This window comes from Pseudoliparis swirei, chromosome 22 (genome assembly GCF_029220125.1).
Source record: "Pseudoliparis swirei isolate HS2019 ecotype Mariana Trench chromosome 22, NWPU_hadal_v1, whole genome shotgun sequence".
Lineage (NCBI taxonomy): Eukaryota > Metazoa > Chordata > Actinopteri > Perciformes > Liparidae > Pseudoliparis > Pseudoliparis swirei.
The window spans coordinates 8,097,397-8,118,716 of NC_079409.1; the positions used below are offsets into that span (position 1 = coordinate 8,097,397).

A 21,320-nucleotide genomic window follows, 5' to 3' on the forward strand; every position below is an offset into this window, starting at 1 on the left:
TTAGCATCAGAAATGCTATTTAATTTCCCATAATTCATCACGAATGGCTGCGAGTCTGTGACGTTGTTTGGTATCATAGGGAGGGGATAGAAAGAAAGTGCTGAACACCCAAAGCATTGGGATAAGGCTTAAAATTGGACAGGTAAATATATGTTTCAATGTAATCTGTTAAATTGACGAACCGACGCGATAGTGCAGCACTGGGTGTCGGTCAGCGTGTCACCTGGTGTCGTGAAACTTGGTATCGGAGCCGGGCAGAGAGGCAACGTCAACTGTCGGCAGTCAACTCGCTAGCTAACGTTACCAGCTAGCCTAGCTACAACCCGTTGCTAGCTGGCGAAGCTATGCATGTGCAGATAAATAAGTGATAACGTCAGTTCTCATCGCTAGCGAATAGCTCCACAACAGTCATTGTGCGGTCTGATACAGGAATGGTAACTGTTATGTTGGCTCTCCCTTCAAGTCACTCAATATCAAGAAGAGTTAACGATGGACGTGCTGTTTGATATCCCACCAACGACGTGTGTTTGTAGCATGAAGCTAGCGACACACATCCGAGGAGATGTAACGTCGCTCTGAAATAACGTCAGGTCGGTATACATTGTTACACGGCTTTGCTTAACGGTGTAACAACCATCCGTTTTGTGACCTCCAAGTCACAGATAAATTCGGCATTGTCATTTAAACGGTGTGTAAACTTATCATTCGCTCCGAGCCCATCGGGCTACTGTGTTTGGAAACGTGAGCCCACTTTGACGACTGAGTTCCGGAAAAGTTAAGTGGCATTCGTGTGTGTGTGTGACATATATCTCACGGTACTCGTAACGTGCTGGACGTGGGAGCATGGGGGGGGGGGCTTTAATAGATTGGGAAATCATCGATCATGTCAGGTAAATTAGCTCGAGTTGAGCCGCAACTGTCTCGTGACTTCTGTCATTGAAATTGGAAAGTTCTAGACGTCGGTTTCGCTTATGTGTCACTAGCGAGCAATCCCCTTTCCAGTCAATAAATATAATTATCTTTCTTAACATTGGCATCACTAACGTATTTACATTGGCCTTTAGGCAGAGGAGGTTAACCTAGTGTTGCTGCATCGGTCCTTTCTGCTACAACAGGCGTTCAAGATGCACTACTCTCTAGGAATATGCTGTATATGTGATGTGATTAACCTAATCATGAGCGATCTGAGCTCTTTTCATTGTTTAATTGATGGTCACCCATCTGGTCTACTTCTCCGCCTAGATCTGCTGCTGTGTTCAGGACTGTCCAAACCTCTTATCATTTGGGACAGCATTGCTCACAGTCTATGGAGATGGAGCATTCAGTCGTATTACATCACACTTATTACATCTCTGTGAACATGAGGTCTGCTCCCACTCTGTTTTTGATTTAATTCACACACTTTGTTTGGGCACTGCCTTTTATTACATTGAATTTAGGACTATTTGTGTATGTCCTGTGTTTTATTCTAATGGCACTGTAATTTTCATTCACCTGTTCTGTTCATTGTTTACTTACACCTATCTTTAATTTTACTCTTTTTAAACCCTATTATGTGTATTTTTTATAACACACTGGGTCTCTAAATAGCTTACTTTAATCTAAAGCTCTTAGAAATGCCAAATGTGATGATATAATAATTCAATAAATGTATATTTCAGGCTCTAACGATAACGGTGTGAGTGTGCAGTCTTCCCTGCCGAGGAAGGAGAGGCACCTGGGACCATGAGTGGGAATGGACCTCATACGGAGGCGACGATGTACTTTGAGGTGGAGGTGGATCACCTGGAGCGTGACTACGACGACGAAGAAGAAGACGACGAAGAGGAAGAAGAGGAGGACAAAATACACTTGGACAAAGATGGTGATGATGATGATGACGACGACGACGACCTGATCGCTGGGCCTTCATCGTCCTCAGGACGGGTTTACGACCGCACGACAGTACTCATTGAGAGGGACCCCATCCGGCTAGATGAGGAGGGTGAGGAAGAGGGTCACTGTGGAAGGTACGAAGATGGGGTCACCTTCCTAGCTGAAGGGAATGGCGATGAGGGGGACGGCACTCTGACCTTTATGAACGACCCTGATGGCATGTCACAGGGTTATGTTCACCACACCATTTCTCCAGACCAAATCCAGTTCACGATAAATCCTGGCTCCGCTCGCATGCCACGCAACATCGAGGGGGCCACCCTCACCCTGCACTCTCAGTGCCCAGAGACGAAGATCAGAGAGGTAAGCCTAATTATATGCGTCTCCTCCAAAGGATACAGAGTGTCTACATACTGATGAATGATGCCTGTGCTTGTTGGATTACCATGGAAATTTCGTTTGTCCTTTGTAGATGGTTTACAGATGAATCTAACATGTCTAGAGTCCTTACAAACCGTTGCATGCATCATGTAACAATATAGGAAAGGGTTGCTATTTAGTGAAGTGAAATGCAGAGTAGAAATACACATTCAAATGCTGAACGGTCTTTCAAAATGAGCTTCCCCAGCAGCTTGAGCCCGGTTGCCTTATTAATGAAGTGAGCTTTAAAAACATCTGACGGAAAGTGTGCACTGGTAAAGTAGCGGGTCCTCGCGGAATAACAGGTGCGGTGCGGAAGGACTCGTGGAAATAACTCCTATATTTCAGTTTGTTTCAAATGTGATATGGTTCATACTATACTCCCATCAAGGAAATGCAACATACAATTATTGTGCCAAGCACATCACTTGTTAATTATTGATCAGTTGCCTCAACAACTGGAGTGAATGCAGTGTTCTCCCTAATGCTATTAATATGGAGCTCCCACGAGGGAGCACTTTCTGTCTAGGGCTGTTTTTAATCTCCACTTTTCTGATGGTATAGACAATGTTTTCATCAATAAAGATGAGACGACCTATTGTGGATAAACTGATCAGCTTGTCAGTTGCTGTCAGCCTAGTGTTGTGCACTTTATAAACACAAATAACATTGTTACCTTCGCATTGAAAATACGGAAGGTAATGTTTTGATCGCCGTGTATTTGTGTGCGTGTTATTCGCATAAGTCAAAAAGTATTAAACCCAATCGCATGAAATTTGGTGGGATGATTGGTTATTATCCGGGGACCATTTGATTAGATTTTGGGATCGATCGGGTCAAAGGTCAAGGTTATGAAAAGGTCAAAATCTTTTTTATTCAATTTATATCCAATTGGCATGCAACTAATGCCAAAATGTTCATAATTCAATGCCCAATCTTGTGATATGCGAAGGTATGCGCTCTACCGAGTGCCCGTTCTAGTTTTATTTTAATTGTACACCCCACTGTCTTCACAACGAGAATGACATTGAAGTTGTGGATGAAAACACATTTCTATGGAGACTAATTCAAACAAACGCTTCTCGGTCACTGCGACTTTATTAGAGACGTTGGTATGTTTTCTCGTCTTTCATAAGAAACTGCACAAATGGTTCATATTTCCTCCAAGACCGATATGATTCAACTGTGTACTGACGGTTCGGTCACAAGGAACTGACACACACTTCTTGATGATGTGCCACATCCACATTTGAGTGGAAATCATTTGTTGACATGTTTCTGAGGCACGGGGTACTTCCTTTTGCGAAGTCCCGTGCCTCTGCTGTTTTTTTACCTCGGCAGAATAATATCGCCGATCAAACGAGATGATACTGTGTTTGTTGGCCAGTATTTGTGGGTGTTAACTGCTGTACATCGAGCATGGTATTTGTTTAATCTTCATGTCGTGTTGGATTGTCTCAATCAACATCATTGTTCTTCCATTGTTGGTTGGCTGTTTTCAGGATTGTTTTCTTCGTCAATGTTATTGTTATGGCATCTTGGCTTGATTTACTATGACATTGTTATTATGATGACGCAATGAATTTCTAAGAGGAGAGTAAATGTTCAGCTCCGATACTTCAATGTACCTAAAAACTGAAGTTCACACGCAGGAAAATAGAAGAAACTTCTAACCGGTTTAATCTCCATCGTGTTTATGTTTAGATAAAATCAGATCAATGACGAGCAACATTAAGCATTTAGTCATGCATTGCTGTAAATCATGCAATCACATAACCATTTAATTTGTAATGGAGTGGTCTTTTTCCATGATATATGTGGGAGACTAAAGCTAAACAAAATTAAATCAAGAGGCAGTTAACTGGTCAGAGCATTATCATTCAGTCGGGCCGTTTTTCAGAACATTTTTCAAAACTTTCTTTTATTTTAGTAGTCTTGTTTTCCTGAAAATTGTGCTGAAATTTTCACAAAACCAAGTCCTGATTCTTAAATTAGACTTTATAAACCTTCATTCAAGGTTTGTTTATTACTTTGTGTCAAAAAGACATGATTAAATGTTTGCTCTCACTTTCTAATCCTCCCACTTTGCTGGCTACTCGGCATCAGGGTTCTCCCCGATCTATTCTAGGGATGCACCGAGCCGACTTTTTTAATCTGGATTGACCTAACCTGGCTATCCTAACTTTGTAAAAAAAATATGTCCAGCTACTTAAGTCAGTCTCGACTCGATATCTGATATCAGTATTGGTGTTTGTGCATCCATACTCTATCACAGCACTTTGCTACCTTGAGTCATGTCAATGGGGCGTTTTACGGTCATTATTTATTACATTTTATATTTGTATACAATATCTCTTTGAGAATCGAGACAGTGAGTTAAAGGAACAGTGTCGGTTGAGAATGTGGATCCTCTTGTTGTATGTTTTTGTTAACTTTCTCTTTTGTTTCCAAAATTGATTTCACAGTTTATTTGAATTTCACCATGTTCAAGCGCTGACGTCCCACTCGTCTCCCATCAGGTGAAGCGCTACCAGTGCATGTTCGAAGGCTGCACCAGGACGTACAGCACGGCGGGAAACCTGCGGACGCACCAGAAGACTCACCGGGGCGAGTACACGTTCGTGTGCAATCAGCAGGGCTGCGGAAAGGCCTTCCTCACCTCTTACAGCCTCAAGATCCATGTGCGTGTTCACACCAAGGAGAAGCCGTTTGAGTGCGAGGTGCAAGGCTGCGAGAAGGCCTACAACACGCTGTACAGGTACGCCTTCATACGGGTAATAGAGTCAATTGTTTGGCATGTTCCGCCATGGAGTAGATTGTCTTACCAGTTTTGTCAAACTACTGACATGTCTAACTTTTATTTCAATAACACGATATGAGATGGACACAATGAGTAATTAAATATAACTGAAATGTATAATTGGCGCAGGGTTTATATAGAGGTGTGTTGTCTGTTGGCAGTTAATTGTCCCCTGACCGCAGTTAGTATTTTCAAGTATTTTATTTGTAGCTTACAAATCTCAAATATAAGTATATAATCAAAAGAAGGACACTCGAGTGGTCAGAGGTGCAATAAAACTCCAAGGATCAGTCCATAAAAGGAACAATAACATGGATAACAGAACCGTATCATCTCGGGATGCTCTGCACTGTATGTTTGCTCTAATTACCAATTCTCCACGAATGAAAACACCCGCTTTTATCCCTGTAGTTAATTTTGTGTAGCAATTGTTTGCCTCTTTTTGTTCAACTAAAATGTTGGTGGAGGGGTGAGTTTTAAAAGTGTCTAAAATGTCAGAGATTGATACTCTAGTTGATTCTATTCTCTTCTACACCAGGCCTAAGTTACAGTTGTAGTCTATTTCGACCAGTGCCAGGCATGTTCTTTGTTCATTGCATTTTGACTGTTCAGATGCTGCTGTATTTTTCTGTGATCTCAAGCAGTCAACATCCAAGCCCTCTGGTCTTTATGCTTTTGGTTGCTATGACAACGTGTGTAGAGCTTGGTGGAGCTGCCATCAAATCCCATGGACGGATTCTTTTAAAAAATAAGATGACCCATCGTCCATGTCACCCAGACTATGCGACCGCCATCTAGAGACCGTGTACTCGGCTCCGCCGGTTCCCACGTCTGACCAGATGCAGTCGGACTCAAATGTCTTTGTACTAACGTCTTGCATTTCTTCTCTATTTCAACGCGTGTTGTTTAATGCCACTGTGCCTCGTTTGTCTCCCTCTGTGGTTTAATGCAACACACTTGATTGTCTCTCCAGACTGAAAGCACACCAGAGACTGCACACAGGCAAGACATTCAACTGTGAATCCGATGGATGCACAAAGTACTTTACCACACTAAGCGACCTGAGGAAGCACATTCGCACACACACCGGGGAGAAGCCATTCCGGTGAGCATTTCTATTATCACACCAGATTTATTCCACCCCTTAGTAGAAGATGAAGGAACTGTGATAGAAATAGATACTCAAAGATCGCTCTTTGAGTTTGTTTTAATGTTTGCCTGTCTACACAAATGAAATGGTTTGGGCATTTTCAAATCAAAAACTTTAACTCAGAGTGTCTTTAACTCTTGAGAGCTGCACTTCAATACAATTCATCACTGTCTAGCTGCACATTTGTAACATGAATAATTTGTTCTGTCTCTGCCTTCAGGTGTGACCACGATGGCTGTGGCAAAGCATTTGCTGCTAGTCATCACTTAAAAACACATGGACGGACACACACAGGTACACATTACTGGTTTATTTGATGTAACCTGATATGCCTGATTTGCATTTACATTGTCACAACTGCCTCCCACGCATTTAAAGACATTTTGATGTGGATTTGTTTCAACGGTCTGTGTAGAACTGTAGCAATAGAGGCAGAGATAATAAAAAAAGGCCGTGTGTACTTTGTCTTATTGGGCAAATAACTTCCCTAATTGTTGTTGGCTGTGCTCCTTCATCTGATAGCTTAAAGACTAAGCTTGATATAAAATAAGCTTCTCAAATACTTATGTTCTCAAATTTACTAAAGTTACTCTACAAATAGAAGGTGATCTGCTAGATCTTAATAATTGTAGAGTAATTTCTGTTTGCACAGCAGCTAAACTTTTTGAGACGGTCGTTTTCTTCTTGTGACTTCAAGGCTTCTTTGCTCTCTTTTTGTGTTGTTGTTTTGATCTTTTTTATAGGTAGATTCAGTCTTCTTGAGCTGTTATGTTACTGAATTCAGAACGTAATGCGTATTGCTAAAAGCAAGTTTGAGAAAAGCAGCACCTATGGTGGACGGCACAGTGGAACAACATGTCCTCGAGGATCTGCTTGTGGAGCTCGATTCAGTCTTCTTCATGTTATTTAGTTTTTCAGTGTTCTTTTGTTTTATTTCTCACTAGTTTTGTGTGGATGACATTTTCAAACACATTATTTATCTCAAATATCTGTTCATTTCCGTGTATTGTTTCTTGAGTACACCTTTTGAAAACTAAATTCATCTTGAGAGTTTTATCCTTAAATTACTCATTTGAATAATATATTCAGAGGAAGTTCCCAAGAGGGCAGCTGAGGTTAAGTTATTCCTCAAATGCTCAGAGGCTTGTTCTGGAAGTGCCAGCTACTGACCAGTTCCCAGCTACTCACTCATGTCTAATATGTGGTTCCTCATTTGTAGAACTTTATATAGATGATTCTCCCAAGCTGTAGATTTAACTAATGTAGTGGAGCATAAGACCAACCCATTGATCTCCTAAATGTAGTCTTCTTCCAGTGAGTGAGAATAGACCTTTTTTAATTTCTATGTATCCAGTAGAACCTCCTATTTATTAAAGCAAAAGCGAAACATAAGATTCTGCGCGGAATATAGTTTCCTGCTATGTGCATGACAAAGTAACCGGAAAGCGGCTGCAGTTCACCACATTGTCGTCTTAGTCTTTGATGTCGGATCCAGTGGTTCCAAGTTTCGTGTGTGCAATAGGTCATTGTTCGATTTATTTGTGACATTTCCTCTTTTCGAAGTTAAGTCGCAACTTTAATCTCGGCGGAGGTTTAATGATGAAGCCGTAACTTCCTGTTCTTACCTCTTTGTCTCTGCTCATTCCGTAGGGGAGAAGCCATTCAACTGTCCCAGCAACGGCTGTGAGAAGGCATTTAGCAGCCAGTACAGTCTGAAGAGTCACATCCGGGGCCACGACAAAGGACGGCCCTTCACAGTCACTCTCACCCATCCGCTCTCTGAAGTGAGTCACAGTGCATCAACTTCAGCTCCTTCATGTTGGCACTCCATGCACAGCCGGAGAGCAACATGACACTGGTCCTCATAATATTCACTTCATTAAAAGCATGTGAATTTTACCTCAAATTAACCTAAATTACTGTGAAAAATCACATATTTCCTCTACTAGTTAATAACTGTCATGAGTTGCTAGTTTGCTTTTTATGGTAACAAATATTTTTGTTAAATAATACACACGTTGTTGCATTCTTTTCCAGTTTTGCCCCACTATCTTCACACTTGATACCATAGCAGTGGCAAGTTTAATCGGGTCCAATTAATCTCTTAATTACAGGATGCAAATCACTCGCTGTGCCTCAGTGACTTGAGCCTCATCTCTACAAACTCTGAGCTACGAGAGAACACCCATAACGTAAGTCTGGCCTTTGCGTCAGCTCTGTCTAAATGACGGTGGTTTAACCCTTGTGTTGCCTTCGGGTCAATTTGACCCGATTCAATGTTTCACCCTCCTGTCGCCTTCGGGTCAATATGACCCGATTCAATGTTTAACCCTCCTGTTACCTTTATATTTACTAACATATTTTACCCTTGAGGTCAATATGACCCCAGCTATTAAAATCTCCAGAAAATTATTAGAATTAATATTGTTTTCCAAGTTTAAGTGTGAGGTACTTTATGTTTTTTTGTTGACTCCCGAAAGAACACCGACATTAAACATTGAATCGGGTCAAATTGACCCGAAGGCGACAGGAGGGTTAAATATTGAATCGGGTCAAAATGACCCGAAGGCAACACAAGGGTTAAGAATGTTTTCGAGATGGTCAGTAAAGGCAATTAACGGGCAAACATATTGACACCTACAATAAATTGTCCCTGTAATAAAAAAAAGGTAAAGAGGTAAAACAAGAATTTCTTGCTGTTGTAATACTAAGTCATGAAATGAATTTATCGCATGTTTTAATTGTTACTGCAGGCTCAACATTTGGACCTCAGCAATGTGAAAATCTTTGAGCTCATGTTCCAGAGTCCTGAAAATAGTGTCAGCCAAGATGATGCCCATCCCAACGGTTAGTACAATCCCAAAACCCGTCAGCCGGAATTGTATTGAAAGTTATTGCTCACTGAGGGGAGTTTTTTTGTGTGTGTGCCTTTTCCTCAGAGAGCCTTGCTGAATCCTTCAGCCTAGAGACGGCGACCCATTCGCTAGTGACTGATGGATCGCCTGTCATCTCTTTCTCTTTCCATCCGACCTGCTCATCGTCCTGTTCGCACACAACTGCAGTCATGGAGCCCAGACAGAGCTCCTCCTCTCGGGCCTCCACCCCTGCTGCTGTCACCGCGACTGTGAGCTCAACACAGCCTCCCCCTTTCGTTCAAGTACCCGGGCCTCAGCGGATCTCCGATGTGCCCGCCCCCCAAGCCTCTGTCCAAGCGCCAAACCATGTCACCCCCCAGCACTACGTGGCACTGCCACCCAAATTGCTGCAGTCGGACAGTGCCACCCAGACCACTCCTCAACCACCGGCCGCCTCCGCTCCGGCTGCAGTGGCTCCAGCACCGCCGCCCGCAGCGCCGGGCGCTGCCCCCGTGTCCGTCGTTGCAGCCACCGCAGCAGCAGACGCCGCCGTGGCAGCCGTGGCTCAACCTGTGCCTGTGGCCAACAACCCTGTTACCAACTCTGGCCCTGGTTTGGCTACCACCCCCGCCACCATCACCATAGGGCCCACCTCCAACCTGCTGCAGCCCGGCCTGGTCATGTCCGACCAAAACCTCCAGTGGATCCTCAGCACCGCTGCCAACAACCAGCAGAATCCAGAACAAGCGGTGAGTAACGCTCAAACTCAGCGAAATGGTGACTTGATTTGCACTAGTCATAATTTTGAAGTTTAAAGATGCATTCCTACATGCATGAAATGAGGGATTTCTAGCATTATGCCTTCTTACCATAAGTATGATCATGTGACAGGATTATCTAAATCCAGTTGGGATAGCTATAGCTAGTGATCAGCAGTGACTTGATATGTGCAGTAAGCGTAGCAAAGGAAAGGTCTTACTTTGTTAAATATTACTTTTAATAATAACACAGGTACGCCACACAATTCCCTTCAATACAGTTTGTAAATCTACCTCAGATACTTTGATATTCTGCTTCAACTGTGGTGTTTAATGTTTGTTCACAGTCACTTCAAGGAACTCCTAAAGTGGAAAAAGTGTTCTTCACTACAGCTATACCTGTGGGAGGAAATGCTGGTAAGTTGATGTGGTGACTGATTATATATTGTTATGTTTTGGACATCAGCCAAAAGGCTGTAATTAAATCATGAATCTAGTGTTTGGCATTGCGTGGTTTACTTTCATAGGACTCATTAAATGGTCAATTGGTGTCCAGAGAGCGTCACGAAGATACTGTCACAATTAATGCACTGTGCTAGAACTGTTAAAATGGTATCTTATTGTATTGTTATTACAGGTAAAGGCTGAGGAGCAATAACATTCAGGATAAGAAGAGCAGAAGTATTGTCCACGAACATATTAATTGAGCTCGTTTCAGCTTTTATATTCTTCTCTTCTAAAGAGTCCCGACAAAGTTCCTCTAGCACTTGTTCCCTTAAAGGTTCAAGATGCTGGGAAGGAACGATATTTAAAGGTTGATGTCCTTTTTTATTTGTTGACAGGTCTCTGGCATTAACTCTGCTCTCTTCTCTCAACAACTGATGAATGACAACGAGTCATTAGTTGTTTCTCACCCCCTATGACTTTTCTATCTTATCTTAATTTCCTTTTGAGGAGCTTTGCAGGACATTTGGAAAACGACAGCATCTTGTGCTTCTCGTCTTCAGTGAACGTTTAAATGTTTTTCTCCTTCTGTTTTCAGGCAGCTCGGTTCAGCAGATCGGCCTCAGTCTGCCGGTCATCATCATCAAACAGGAGGAATCCTGCCAGTGCCAGTGTGCCTGCAGGGACGCTGCTAAAGACAAAAGTTCAAAGAGTGCCTCCTCCATTGTTTCAGCCCCAGCACAGCCGCAAGCACCAGAGCCCCCTCCTCCCCCGCTATCACAACCCCCAGAGCCTCCACATCATCCAGCCGCCTCCTCGTCTTCACGCAGCCTCCCCGCGTCTTCCTCCAAGGTGGGTGAGGTGCGGCTGGAGGCCCCCTCTTCTTCTTCTACCTCCTCTTCTTCAGCTCAGACTCTCTCCACGGTAGTGAGCAGCACCGCCACGAACCCACCCTCGTCGGACGGCTTAGCCAACATGGATGTCTCGGACTTCCTCTCCCTGCAGAGCCCAGAGACGGTTGCCAACATTGAGGCTCTGCTGCTGGTCGCCGACGACTTCAACATGGCCACTGATGGCAATCTTTAGAAGAGCGGCCTTCTGAGTCTCTGGCGCGCACTCACCCACAGGCATCAATTCCACCCACAGCTCTCGTCGTTCTCCACAGCGACGCCTCTTCGTTCTCCCTATATCGTGTGTGTGTGCCGTACCTGCAGTGCTTTCTGTTCTGTCGAGAATTGTGCAACATATATATATATATATATACACAAACTATTTTCTGTTGAGTCTCGTTGCAGTCGTTGAATTTCTAAAGACGGGATTAGTTTGCTTATTGAGATCTAGCAACGCTAGTGATGAGAATGCAGGGAGAAAGCAGTCAATCCTTTTTTTAATGAACATAATCCAAATGTATATAATAACCCTCAATATCCAATCTGAATGGATTGGATGAAACAGATGAGTGTTGTCCAAGCACTGATGACTTAAAAGTTCCATTTTCCTTGGAGGTCAGACACCTTCAAGGAAAACCAAACTTGTCTGTATATCTTTGTACTGTACTACAGGTCCTAACAAATGCTGAAAGCTGGCATGCAACTGACCAGAATGCACTGTATCATAGAGGAATTTAATTTTGACAAGCATTGCTCCCAGTAGGAATTTGAAGGGTTTGGTCACATCCGCCCTCTTAAGGCTCTACAGTTTGAAGTGATTTCCTCAGTATTTTTATTTTTTTCTTTCTAGTTAATTTGTGATGATTCTTTTTTCTTTTTAAAGATATTTAATAATCGCAAAAAAGAACCTGCGAGCTGATCTGCCTGTCTTAAGTAAAATGAATACATCAATAAGTTGCCTATAACTTAAACTAATTTAAAATTGTACATGTTAATTTATTTAAATGATTGATTATTACATCATACTGGTAATACTATTATCCTTAAAGCATAAAAATCTATTAATTTATTCCAATCACTTGTTGTATTTTTCAGTTGAGCTGTTTTTTGATGTTACTGAATTGTTTTGTTGTTTAAGAACATAATGGGTATTGCTCAAAGCAAAGTTTGAGAAAAGAGGCACCGATAGCAGACTGCACAGTGGAACACAAAATGTCCTCGAGGATCTACTTGTTTGCAAAGATTGTCCACAATGAAACGGTAAAGAACTACTGTCAACATCCCATGTTGTCGCGGGTTGTGACCCTCTCAGGGATGCATCAAGTCATAATAGGATCCTGGTTCCCTTCATTCGTTACTCACAGAGGTTTTTCTGACCAGATGCCCACCCTTGCAGTTGCCCTACGTGTCGCTGCACTCTTCCCCGTTTATTGCACACTGACTTGTAAAGTGAGTAATCGGACCGCTCGTCAGCGACGGCGCAGCACCACTTCACACTTTTTGTATACAACTGCTGTAAAGTAGCATTTCAAAGGATGGTGTCCTGGCAATGTAAATACAGTACATTTTCGTGTAAACATCTTTGAGAAACTTGTAGATTATTCTAGAATTTGTATTTTTGTATAGACTTTTGAATTACTAACTGAGCTGGGAGCTAATGTACATCCCCGAGTTAATGTACACCCACGATCCCTGCAGTCTCCCCCCCCCCAGTCACATTTATGCAGGAGAGTTTTTGCTGTGTTTTTAGTTGAATTGTTCTTGAAGCAGCTGGGCTTTTGTACAGTCCCCATAGTAACAAAATATATGTAACACATCGCCTCCTGCTCAGAGTTTAACAGTATTGTTTCACACGGGACACAATGCAATGATGATGATTGAACGAAGGCATTATGCCCTGTATACTATAGAGTGTAGAGCTACTTGGCCTTACAACAGAACTATTTCCTTGAGCCTCCTTGCCTTCAGTCTCTGCTTCAGATCGACATGCCAACCCATCATCTTCATCGAGTCTCAGGCAATCGCTTCCAGCAGCAGACCACAATAAGGCAAAAGCGTTGACATAGAAAAGTTTACGGTTTTCCAAGAAACCATATTTTTCTTCTTTTAGCTGTCTGTTTGAAAAGCCATTATTGGATATGCAGCATAACAGTTACAAGGGATGCGATTCTACATTTTCGATCCAGGTTGTAGGATCAAACCAAACTGACATGAACATCACAAGTCATGTCTGGTTTCTTTTTTTTGGTGCCAAATCTTAGGAGTGGAGCATCCCCTTCATTCACAGGTGCCCAGAAGGCAGTTCTGTGATGTGAAAGGCTCCAGTCACACATGTTGTGCTCTAAACCATTCCATGTATGCAGTATTAGTGTCTCGACTTGGTTCCATTGGATTAGAAAATGTTAATTTACTCAACCCTTCTTTGGAAAGACACTACATTTCTGCCATGTGTCAACTTGATACCATCAAGATATATTTTCATGCAGGCATACAGTCAAAGAACTACTATGCAATTTTACGTATGGCATTTGCAAGTTTGAATAACGACTCCACAAACAGTAATGTATTCCGCCCTCAATTAAATGGTTTTCTGCCACAACCTTAAATGTGGAACTCCAGAGGCAGAAGTTGCCTTTCTAATGCATGTAATGTGAAACATATTTCTTGAACTCTTTAAACATTTCACATTTAGAGTGGTGTGTCCGAGTGCTGTTCCCATGAATGTTGCAGCACAGTGATCCTTTTACATGCTGTTTAAAACTCAACTGGCTTTGTTTGAAGGAGTATTTAGTGAATGATTCTGTTTTAAGAATTATTTTGGTCAAATGTATGTTGCAGCTTTTTGTTCTTCTTTTTTTACTTTTACATTTCATGTAAACATGTTTAATTTGGGCTCACTCCATTTATGTAATCACTTTTCACATTTAAAATTGTACGTGGATGTTGGCTCATCTTCACCAGTAAAAGTAAAACTGACAGCGGTCCATATTTGTTTTAATCAATGAGCAGATAAATAGTTGGACATGTGGTCTTTGAGAGTTCACCTAAACTTGTCAGATTCAGAAAAAATAAAAGTACAAATTAAAATCACTGGAGTCATGTGTTTGGAAGCAGATTGTTTGATAGCAGAAGTGGTTTTGAAATTGAGATCCAGAAATGTTCAAAATGTTTAATTGGGCAATATGTTAAGGGATACAATAACTGTTTCCAAATGAATGTCTTGAAACCCAAAGAGTGAGGAATATTTAAGGGTTTGTATTTGGTTTTTTAAAAGAATGTATAATGTGAAAGTTTGCTTATGCTCCTTTCGTATAAAGTAATATAAATACATTTCTGAATTGAGAGCAATATAATACTAATAAAACTACCCTCGTCACTGAAACGATTGCTTTCCGCTTAATAAAAAGGGGTTCACAGTTAAAATGATCTTGAATTTGATTTATTTAGTCATTAATCAAAAAAAGGAGGGGGAGGGGAATGTTGATTCACTTCTGTGGCGGTAAGGACACATCCTGGAGAGATTTCCTCTGTGGGGAAATAAAGATTACTCATTAAAAATAATTAAGTCGCAACCGTCCAAAGGAGAGAAAGGCGAGCTCACCTCGAGGACACCACTTAGATCCCTCAAGTCATTCAAGACTTGGTTGCACAGGTTGATGTTGTCAGACAGGGTTCCTAGTTCGTGCTCTAGGTCCTCCAGATCCTGTCAAAAACAAAACATGGAGGTCATTTGCTCATGTTGGGCAGACGGCAATCAAAAGGTGAAGCTTCAGACTGGCTGACCTGTTTTACCGGTGAAACGGCCTCGTCGGTTTGCAGGGTCAATTCTGTAACTGTTTCACAAACAGACTTAGAGAAATGTAAATAATTCAACTAATAAAACGGAAAAGTGCTTTTGCTGTTACCTTTGTCCGCAGCCATGTTCAGAGATTTATTATTTGACCTGTAGCTCTGCTTTTCTATATTGCCTGCACCTTCTGCCTATTTAAAAGCAAGTGCTCACAGGTGATTTACATTTACCTAATTAGTGAGCAATGAAAATCAGAAAATGCTTTCCAAAATAGTAAAATCATGTAATAATTGTGATTGTTGTATTTCTTTTGGATTGGCAAAAGTATGCAATGCAAAACTTTTATAATAAATGGAGTGTAAATGTAAAAAAAAATAGGAAAATAAAAAAGTAATTTAACATTTTTCAGTGGTCCAGACTATTATTTTAAACAATAGTTTTCAATAAACTTGGAAGCTTTTGCAGATATATCTTGCATGTATCAGTATATTTTGGTACGTGACATTTTGCTCAGATGATGATTTGTGATATTATTTTTTAAACCTACATATAACGCAGAGAAATGCCCTCAGAGTATATCTGGATAAAATGCCCACATACGGAGCATTACTATCTTACCGTTCTGCATTAATGGTTATACCATAGAGTGATCTCATAAAACACACTGCCAGATCAATTATCCAAAGTTCAAACTTCTTTTTCTCCACTTGATAGTTAAAACAACGTGCTGCTGGCCCTTTAAGTGAGTTGGCGTCATCTTTTGAGGGGCGTAACCCGGAAGAGTTCTGGACATTTTATCAGACGACAACATGCCTGCTCTCCCGGCTGCGAGGTGACACGACCGCCGCTGTAGCTTTAATTGTATGAAGTCCGTTTGTAAAGTCGCTTTTGAATTATTCATATCCGGAAGAGCTCACAGTTCAGCCTCAGCTCGTCGACTCGGAGGAGAAATGTGTAAAGAGCTCAAGACCAAAGTGCTGCGTCTGTTACCGCCGACTTCCAATGGGCCGTGTGTTCATCAGGAGGGCCAAACAGGTCAGCTTGAATTCACGGCAAATGTGCACGTGCGTCCCTGGAGACAGCAGGTGTTCTGACTTTGCTATGATTGAGCCACAGCATTGAAGAACAATGTTCGGCAGTGTGTTACGTAAACACGGCAGCGTGTTGCATCAGACTCCTGGTGTACCTGTCATTCGGGTTCCTAGTACACACCCACACAGCTTATTACATAGTCCAGGACAGTAAAATTAATATTCTTCAGTCAGACTGCCTGCACACACTGAGCATCGAGGCATCAAAGATGTATTTATATTGTCATCATGTGACAGTCCATGGCATAAGATGTGTTAGGGATGCTTTGGGGAAATATCCTAATTATGCACCTCTATAAATTAAACAATTTCATTCATGAAAAAAGATAAAATTAATTTAAAATACTCATTTACAACTTACTTTCAAAGTGTGACTTGTATAAAAGGGAAGACAGACTAACTGCAGATGTTCTCAGCTATTAGAAGGGAAATTACTTAAACTATGGATCTTTAATACATGTCTCATTTAGTTTGGCAGTAGGAACCAAAGCTATTTATCAAATTCTAGATTCTTCATCGCCTGGCAAGCCCTTTTTACTGCAAAGTACCTTGCGATCAGTGTAGTTGAGAAGAAACCACAGTTCGCCTCAGAAATGCAGAGGAGTTTTGAAAGGAAGTAGTAAAAAGTGCCGTTGCACTCCTTGCATGTACGTTTTGTAAAAGAATGGTCGGCACTTCCCATCATGCAAGTCAATAGTTACGCTGCAGGTTTTTTCAGTCCTTTACTGCCATTAAATTAATCTCCAGTATACAATCGACTTGTTCAATATCAGTATGAAATATATATGCATTCATATCCCACCACCCCCGCCCTCCTCTGTGTTTTATTGTAATGTGTGTTTTGTTATGTATGATGCCTCCATTGACCCTCTTTGTCTTTTTGAACTGCAGATGGTGAAATCCTGAGTTGTACAGCTAAGGCTCTGAAGGAGGGTCATGTGGTCGGCGTGCCCACAGACACCATCTACGGCCTGGCATGTCTGGCCCAGAACTCTGAAGCTGTCAGAAAGACCTACGCCATCAAAGGACGAAATGGACATAAACCGCTGGCCATCTGTGTCGGAGAAATCCAGGATATCTATAAGTATGTTTTTGTCCGGATGCTTGCCATCTTACCTCCAGAATGAGAGGAAGACTTTGATCCAGGCCCCTTTAGTTTTTTGATGGGTGGTCAACTGTGAATGTGGTAAACTGATATTTCCAACAGTTGGAGTTCAGATTTTGTAGGTGCCTCAGAAGTGTGATGGTTTCAGTCATAGACCCACCAAATATATTAGTCATCCCCACATGAGTCAGACGTAGAAGAGGCAGAGATACCGTCTCCACACCAACAAGACACATTTTACATTTGGAGTGACGGGCGCACCGGCTGTCACTGAAACACCCCGCTTTTCATTCATTATAAGCATTATAAGAAATCTCTTAAATGTATGCATTCATAATTAAATCGCACAATAATACCAAGGAGATGAGGCAGACTACCCACTGACAACATCTTGGATTAAACATCACAGTCTTACAATGTGGAACTCTCTCAGATAATGACTGAATGTACCACTGGCTTTAAAAGAGAGCCGGCGGCTTGCAGCTAACGGTGCAACAGTGTTTACCTGACGGGGAGCAGGAGGTGTGTGTCCTGGGCTGCGTCATCAGCAGTAACCACTGTCTGAGTGTGGTGTGGCTCTGTGGTGGAGTGGGCCGTCCTTCAATCAGACGATCGGTAGTTAATGTTGGTTGTTTGCTGCTGTATTAATGCTCTGAATCCTGTCGAGATGGAAACCTTTAAACACCGTTGTTGTTTCCTTGGTCAGGTACTGTAAGGTGAAGGTGAAGGATGGGCTCTTAGGCGACCTGCTGCCCGGTCCCGTCACGCTGGTGTTTGAAAGATCTGAAGTACTGAACACGGCGCTCAACCCCTTTACTTCAGTAAGCCCACTCCTTTTCGTTGGATATGACTGCACACAAATGGTTCCGTAGTGACCGTCGGTCATTTGCCACGTGCCCCTCAGCTTGTCGGTGTTCGTATCCCGGACGACACCTTCATGAGACGCCTTTGCCAGATGTGTGCCGAACCACTCGCTCTTACCAGCGCCAACATCAGCTCTCACACCAGCACCGTGGCCGTGGAAGTGAGTGAAAAATATTACCTGACAAATAGTGGCGCTTTTATCCGTCTCGCATTCACTGTGTTAAAATAAATAATACTGTGTTTCAGTATGTTTCCCAGCATCTCACTTCGGGTTGGAAGGGTGTCTCTTTGTTTTTATCTCTGCCATTTAAATTTCAAGTTCTTCTTGAATGTTGCTGTTTTCCCTCTGAAGGAGTTTCAGGAGCTTTGGCCCAAACTGGCAGTGGTCGTAGACGGCGGGCCAATAGGAGACCACAGCCGCCTCGGATCAACAGTGGTCGACCTATCGGTTCTCGGCAAATACCGCATCATCAGACCCGGCTGGTGAGTTCCTGCCCTTTCTGTGACCCAGTTAGCTCTTTCTCTCTGCTGTTACATGTACCAGTTAGTCCCTCCGAATTAAATCATACCCACCAACAATATCCTCAGGAGCACCAAACCGATGGCAAACAAAACAAACTGTGAGGCCGTAGCGCCGGCGGTAGACGTGGCCAAAAGCATCCGGGTTTTCAGGCTGTCCATTTTTTCCCAATTCTGGAGGATTTGGCACAAACTCGGGGACCATAGCTCAATCATGAATCTGCTAATTATGACAATTCATCACAGCTGTCCAATTCTGGAATATTCAATTATCATTTAAAGGGTTCAGAGTTCCACTTAAAGAAAATGTCCTCCAGCCGGTGATCATCATAAAGTCTAACTTGCATTACGATTCAGTGCCATTGTGTTTATTTTCCGTGGGTTTGTTTGCATGAACGATGTGTGCTTTGCCGTGTAGTGCCGCTTCATATTGGCGCTTTTCAATAACCGCCACCATCTCGGGAACATCACGGTTTTGATCTGCCCGAGTGAAGAATTTAATAATTCTCAATAATGTCTCAGTTATGCAGCTTGATAGCACAACGTCTTGGTTAGACCCGGTTCAGCTAATATTTGATGTGATGAAATGTTGAAGTGATAACATTTTGGACAGACGTGAGCAACTTGATGGGATACAACCACCGGACTGTAATTGACAGTCACAAACATAACAAGTTAATAAAGGCACAACATAAATATATGGTCTAATATGCAGTCAGCATATATGTGTATCTCCACTGAGCACTTCATTTTCCTTTTTTATAAGTGGCTTCCCATTTTTCCTGTGACATATCTGTGGCTTTTTTACTATATACCACTGTCTATGTGTACCCAAAATAAATGAACATCATCCAGGTCACATTATACTTCAATTCAACCAAATATCCCAGATGAGACTGATGCTGCAGTTTGTTATTTAGGTATTAGAATAATATTATTATTAATATAATATTATTAATAATAATATTAAATTGCCAATAGCTTTCCAAAGAAGCAGTTTTATTTCAACTGATGTCACCCATATGGTATTTACTGTTGAAATGTTAGTATCTAAAGTATGTAGATATTTTATCACTGTATAAAATTAATATTTAGTGTAGTATGGATTTGGGACACTTTCTTCTGCCCATGCTTATTTGCAATATTTGGCAATTATTATTGGCACGTTAAACAAAGAGGACAAACATCCTTAGGTTTGACAGCTGTACAGTCTTCAGATGAAGTGAATTAGAGAAATGAATGTATGCAAGCCTGAAGTGTAACGTGATCGTTCCTTCAGGTTTTCTGTTTCTTACACAACTCAGGAAGAAGTGAGTATACGAACCAAAGGAACAGCGCAGGCTAATTTCCTGTAAAGATGCACCTGCATGCGACAAGCAGCTGCCAGAGCCTTTTGGGTTTACTGCTGAAGCAACAGTTTCATCCAATTGTTCCCCACCACGGGGAGGACGAGCCTCCTGCAGCACCGCTGTAATTATGAATCTCCTGGAAACTAGTCGACACAATGTAGTCAGAATATCTAAATACTTGAGTAATCAGGGGTGTCGTGGATTAATTAGCCGACCAAACCATGACTAAGGACATCAAAAAACGGCTTTATTGCATCGTGTCCTCCCTCATTTACTACATTAAAAGGAAAATGACTGTAATTTTTGTTTTCAGTGCTCTTTCTTCTACGGTTGATGTGCTGGAGCACAAATATGGACTGTCGGAGGACTCGGGGGGTGAAGATGAACCTTTGAACTCTGCACACTCCACATCCCACGCTGAGACGCACCACCGGCCCTGACCACTGGCTTCTTCACAGGAGATGAACCCTCTCCATGTTCACACGGAGGAGTCTTTCCATGGAAGGACGAGAACTCCAGAACCACTCGGCGGCTGAAATCGTTCTGGCGGCCGCTGTAAGTTCTGGAGGAACTCTTTTCCTTTGATGACTTTATACTCTGCCAATGTTTTCATGGGTTCATGTTGGATCTTAATGTTTCACAGTTCTCGACCATCTTTTTAGAAACACAGAACAAGGTCCGCTATATTGTATTGAATTTATTTTTATTGCATAGAATTTAAAACTTTACAACTTTTTTTCATTGTCAAAACAACGTGGCTTAACAGAAAATACAATGTTTGAGTTTGTATTATTTTTCAATATGGGTTATAGTTCTCATAGGGTTCATTTTAGGAAGAGGAGTTCTGTGAATTGCATTGACTATCCGTCCAACTTGAGTCCAGCACTATATTTTATTCTCTTATGAATCTCCAATATTTATTTGATCCGCATGTCATTTTAACCAAGTGAAAATTGCCCTACAATTGGTCACCTGCGACAGCTACAATAACTCCTTTATGGTGCACCCTAAATTATATTTACAAGTTTGAACATACTGTAATATTTCAGATGGATGTTGTTCAGCATGTTGGATAAGTGGATGAACGATATTATAAGTCCTCTGCACATTTGCTCGTTACAAACTGGAAAGATGGATTATGCAACTTTTGCGCAGCCACAATAAAAGTTCTTTTTTTTCAGTATGAAAGTCTAATTGATTAATAATAAGAATATATTTGAGCCAAACGTCTGTCTGTATTTTTAGGTGTCTGGAAGTAAAGTGTCTGTTTTTTAAAGCAGAAACCACCTTATTTTTCAAAAATGCCTTTTTGACATTACCTTTTACTTCAATAGACAGCAGGAATTCATCAAATCTAAATGAATCCATAGGGTGCTACAGCAAAACATTGAGCCTCACCCATAACGCATC

The 21,320-nt window shown here is 41.8% G+C and overlaps 2 protein-coding genes across 4 annotated transcripts; both read left to right on the forward strand.

Moving 5' to 3' along the window:
* The first annotated feature begins 122 nt into the window (after positions 1-122).
* mtf1 (metal-regulatory transcription factor 1) lies at positions 123-15,086 on the forward strand. 3 transcript variants are annotated; one of them, XM_056444429.1, is made up of 11 exons: positions 123-142; positions 1,662-2,238; positions 4,815-5,053; positions 6,069-6,200; positions 6,466-6,539; positions 7,896-8,029; positions 8,360-8,437; positions 8,999-9,092; positions 9,185-9,849; positions 10,206-10,275; positions 10,901-15,086. In XM_056444429.1, exons 2-11 carry the CDS (start codon positions 1,726-1,728, stop codon positions 11,386-11,388), a joined length of 2,487 nt encoding a protein of 828 aa, XP_056300404.1. In that variant the 5' UTR covers positions 123-142; positions 1,662-1,725; the 3' UTR covers positions 11,389-15,086. The 3 variants fall into 3 exon arrangements, with proteins under 3 accessions (XP_056300404.1, XP_056300402.1, XP_056300403.1); XM_056444427.1 differs by lacking the exon at positions 123-142 and adding an exon at positions 313-1,365; XM_056444428.1 differs by lacking the exon at positions 123-142 and adding an exon at positions 313-590.
* Positions 15,087-15,779: 693 nt separating this feature from the next.
* yrdc (yrdC N(6)-threonylcarbamoyltransferase domain containing) lies at positions 15,780-21,197 on the forward strand. The gene is made up of 6 exons (XM_056444019.1): positions 15,780-16,017; positions 16,965-17,157; positions 17,885-17,999; positions 18,083-18,202; positions 18,395-18,525; positions 20,224-21,197. The coding sequence occupies exons 1-6, from the start codon at positions 15,846-15,848 to the stop codon at positions 20,348-20,350; spliced, it is 858 nt and encodes a 285-aa protein (XP_056299994.1). The 5' UTR covers positions 15,780-15,845; the 3' UTR covers positions 20,351-21,197.
* The last annotated feature ends 123 nt before the right edge of the window (positions 21,198-21,320 follow it).

What these genes read in the sequence shown, in the direction of transcription:
- mtf1 (XM_056444429.1), top strand. Translation starts at nt 1,726, where the DNA reads ATGAGTGGGAATGGACCTCATACGGAGGCGACGATGTACTTTGAGGTG. An exon ending in ACATGGACGGACACACACAG is followed by an intron (nt 6,540 to 7,895) that starts GTACACATTACT and finishes CTCATTCCGTAG; the next exon opens with GGGAGAAGCCATTCAACTGT. An exon ending in TACGAGAGAACACCCATAAC is followed by an intron (nt 8,438 to 8,998) that starts GTAAGTCTGGCC and finishes TTGTTACTGCAG; the next exon opens with GCTCAACATTTGGACCTCAG.
- yrdc (XM_056444019.1), top strand. Translation starts at nt 15,846, where the DNA reads ATGAAGTCCGTTTGTAAAGTCGCTTTTGAATTATTCATATCCGGAAGA. An exon ending in CCAGCACCGTGGCCGTGGAA is followed by an intron (nt 18,203 to 18,394) that starts GTGAGTGAAAAA and finishes TTCCCTCTGAAG; the next exon opens with GAGTTTCAGGAGCTTTGGCC. An exon ending in CGCATCATCAGACCCGGCTG is followed by an intron (nt 18,526 to 20,223) that starts GTGAGTTCCTGC and finishes TTTTGTTTTCAG; the next exon opens with TGCTCTTTCTTCTACGGTTG.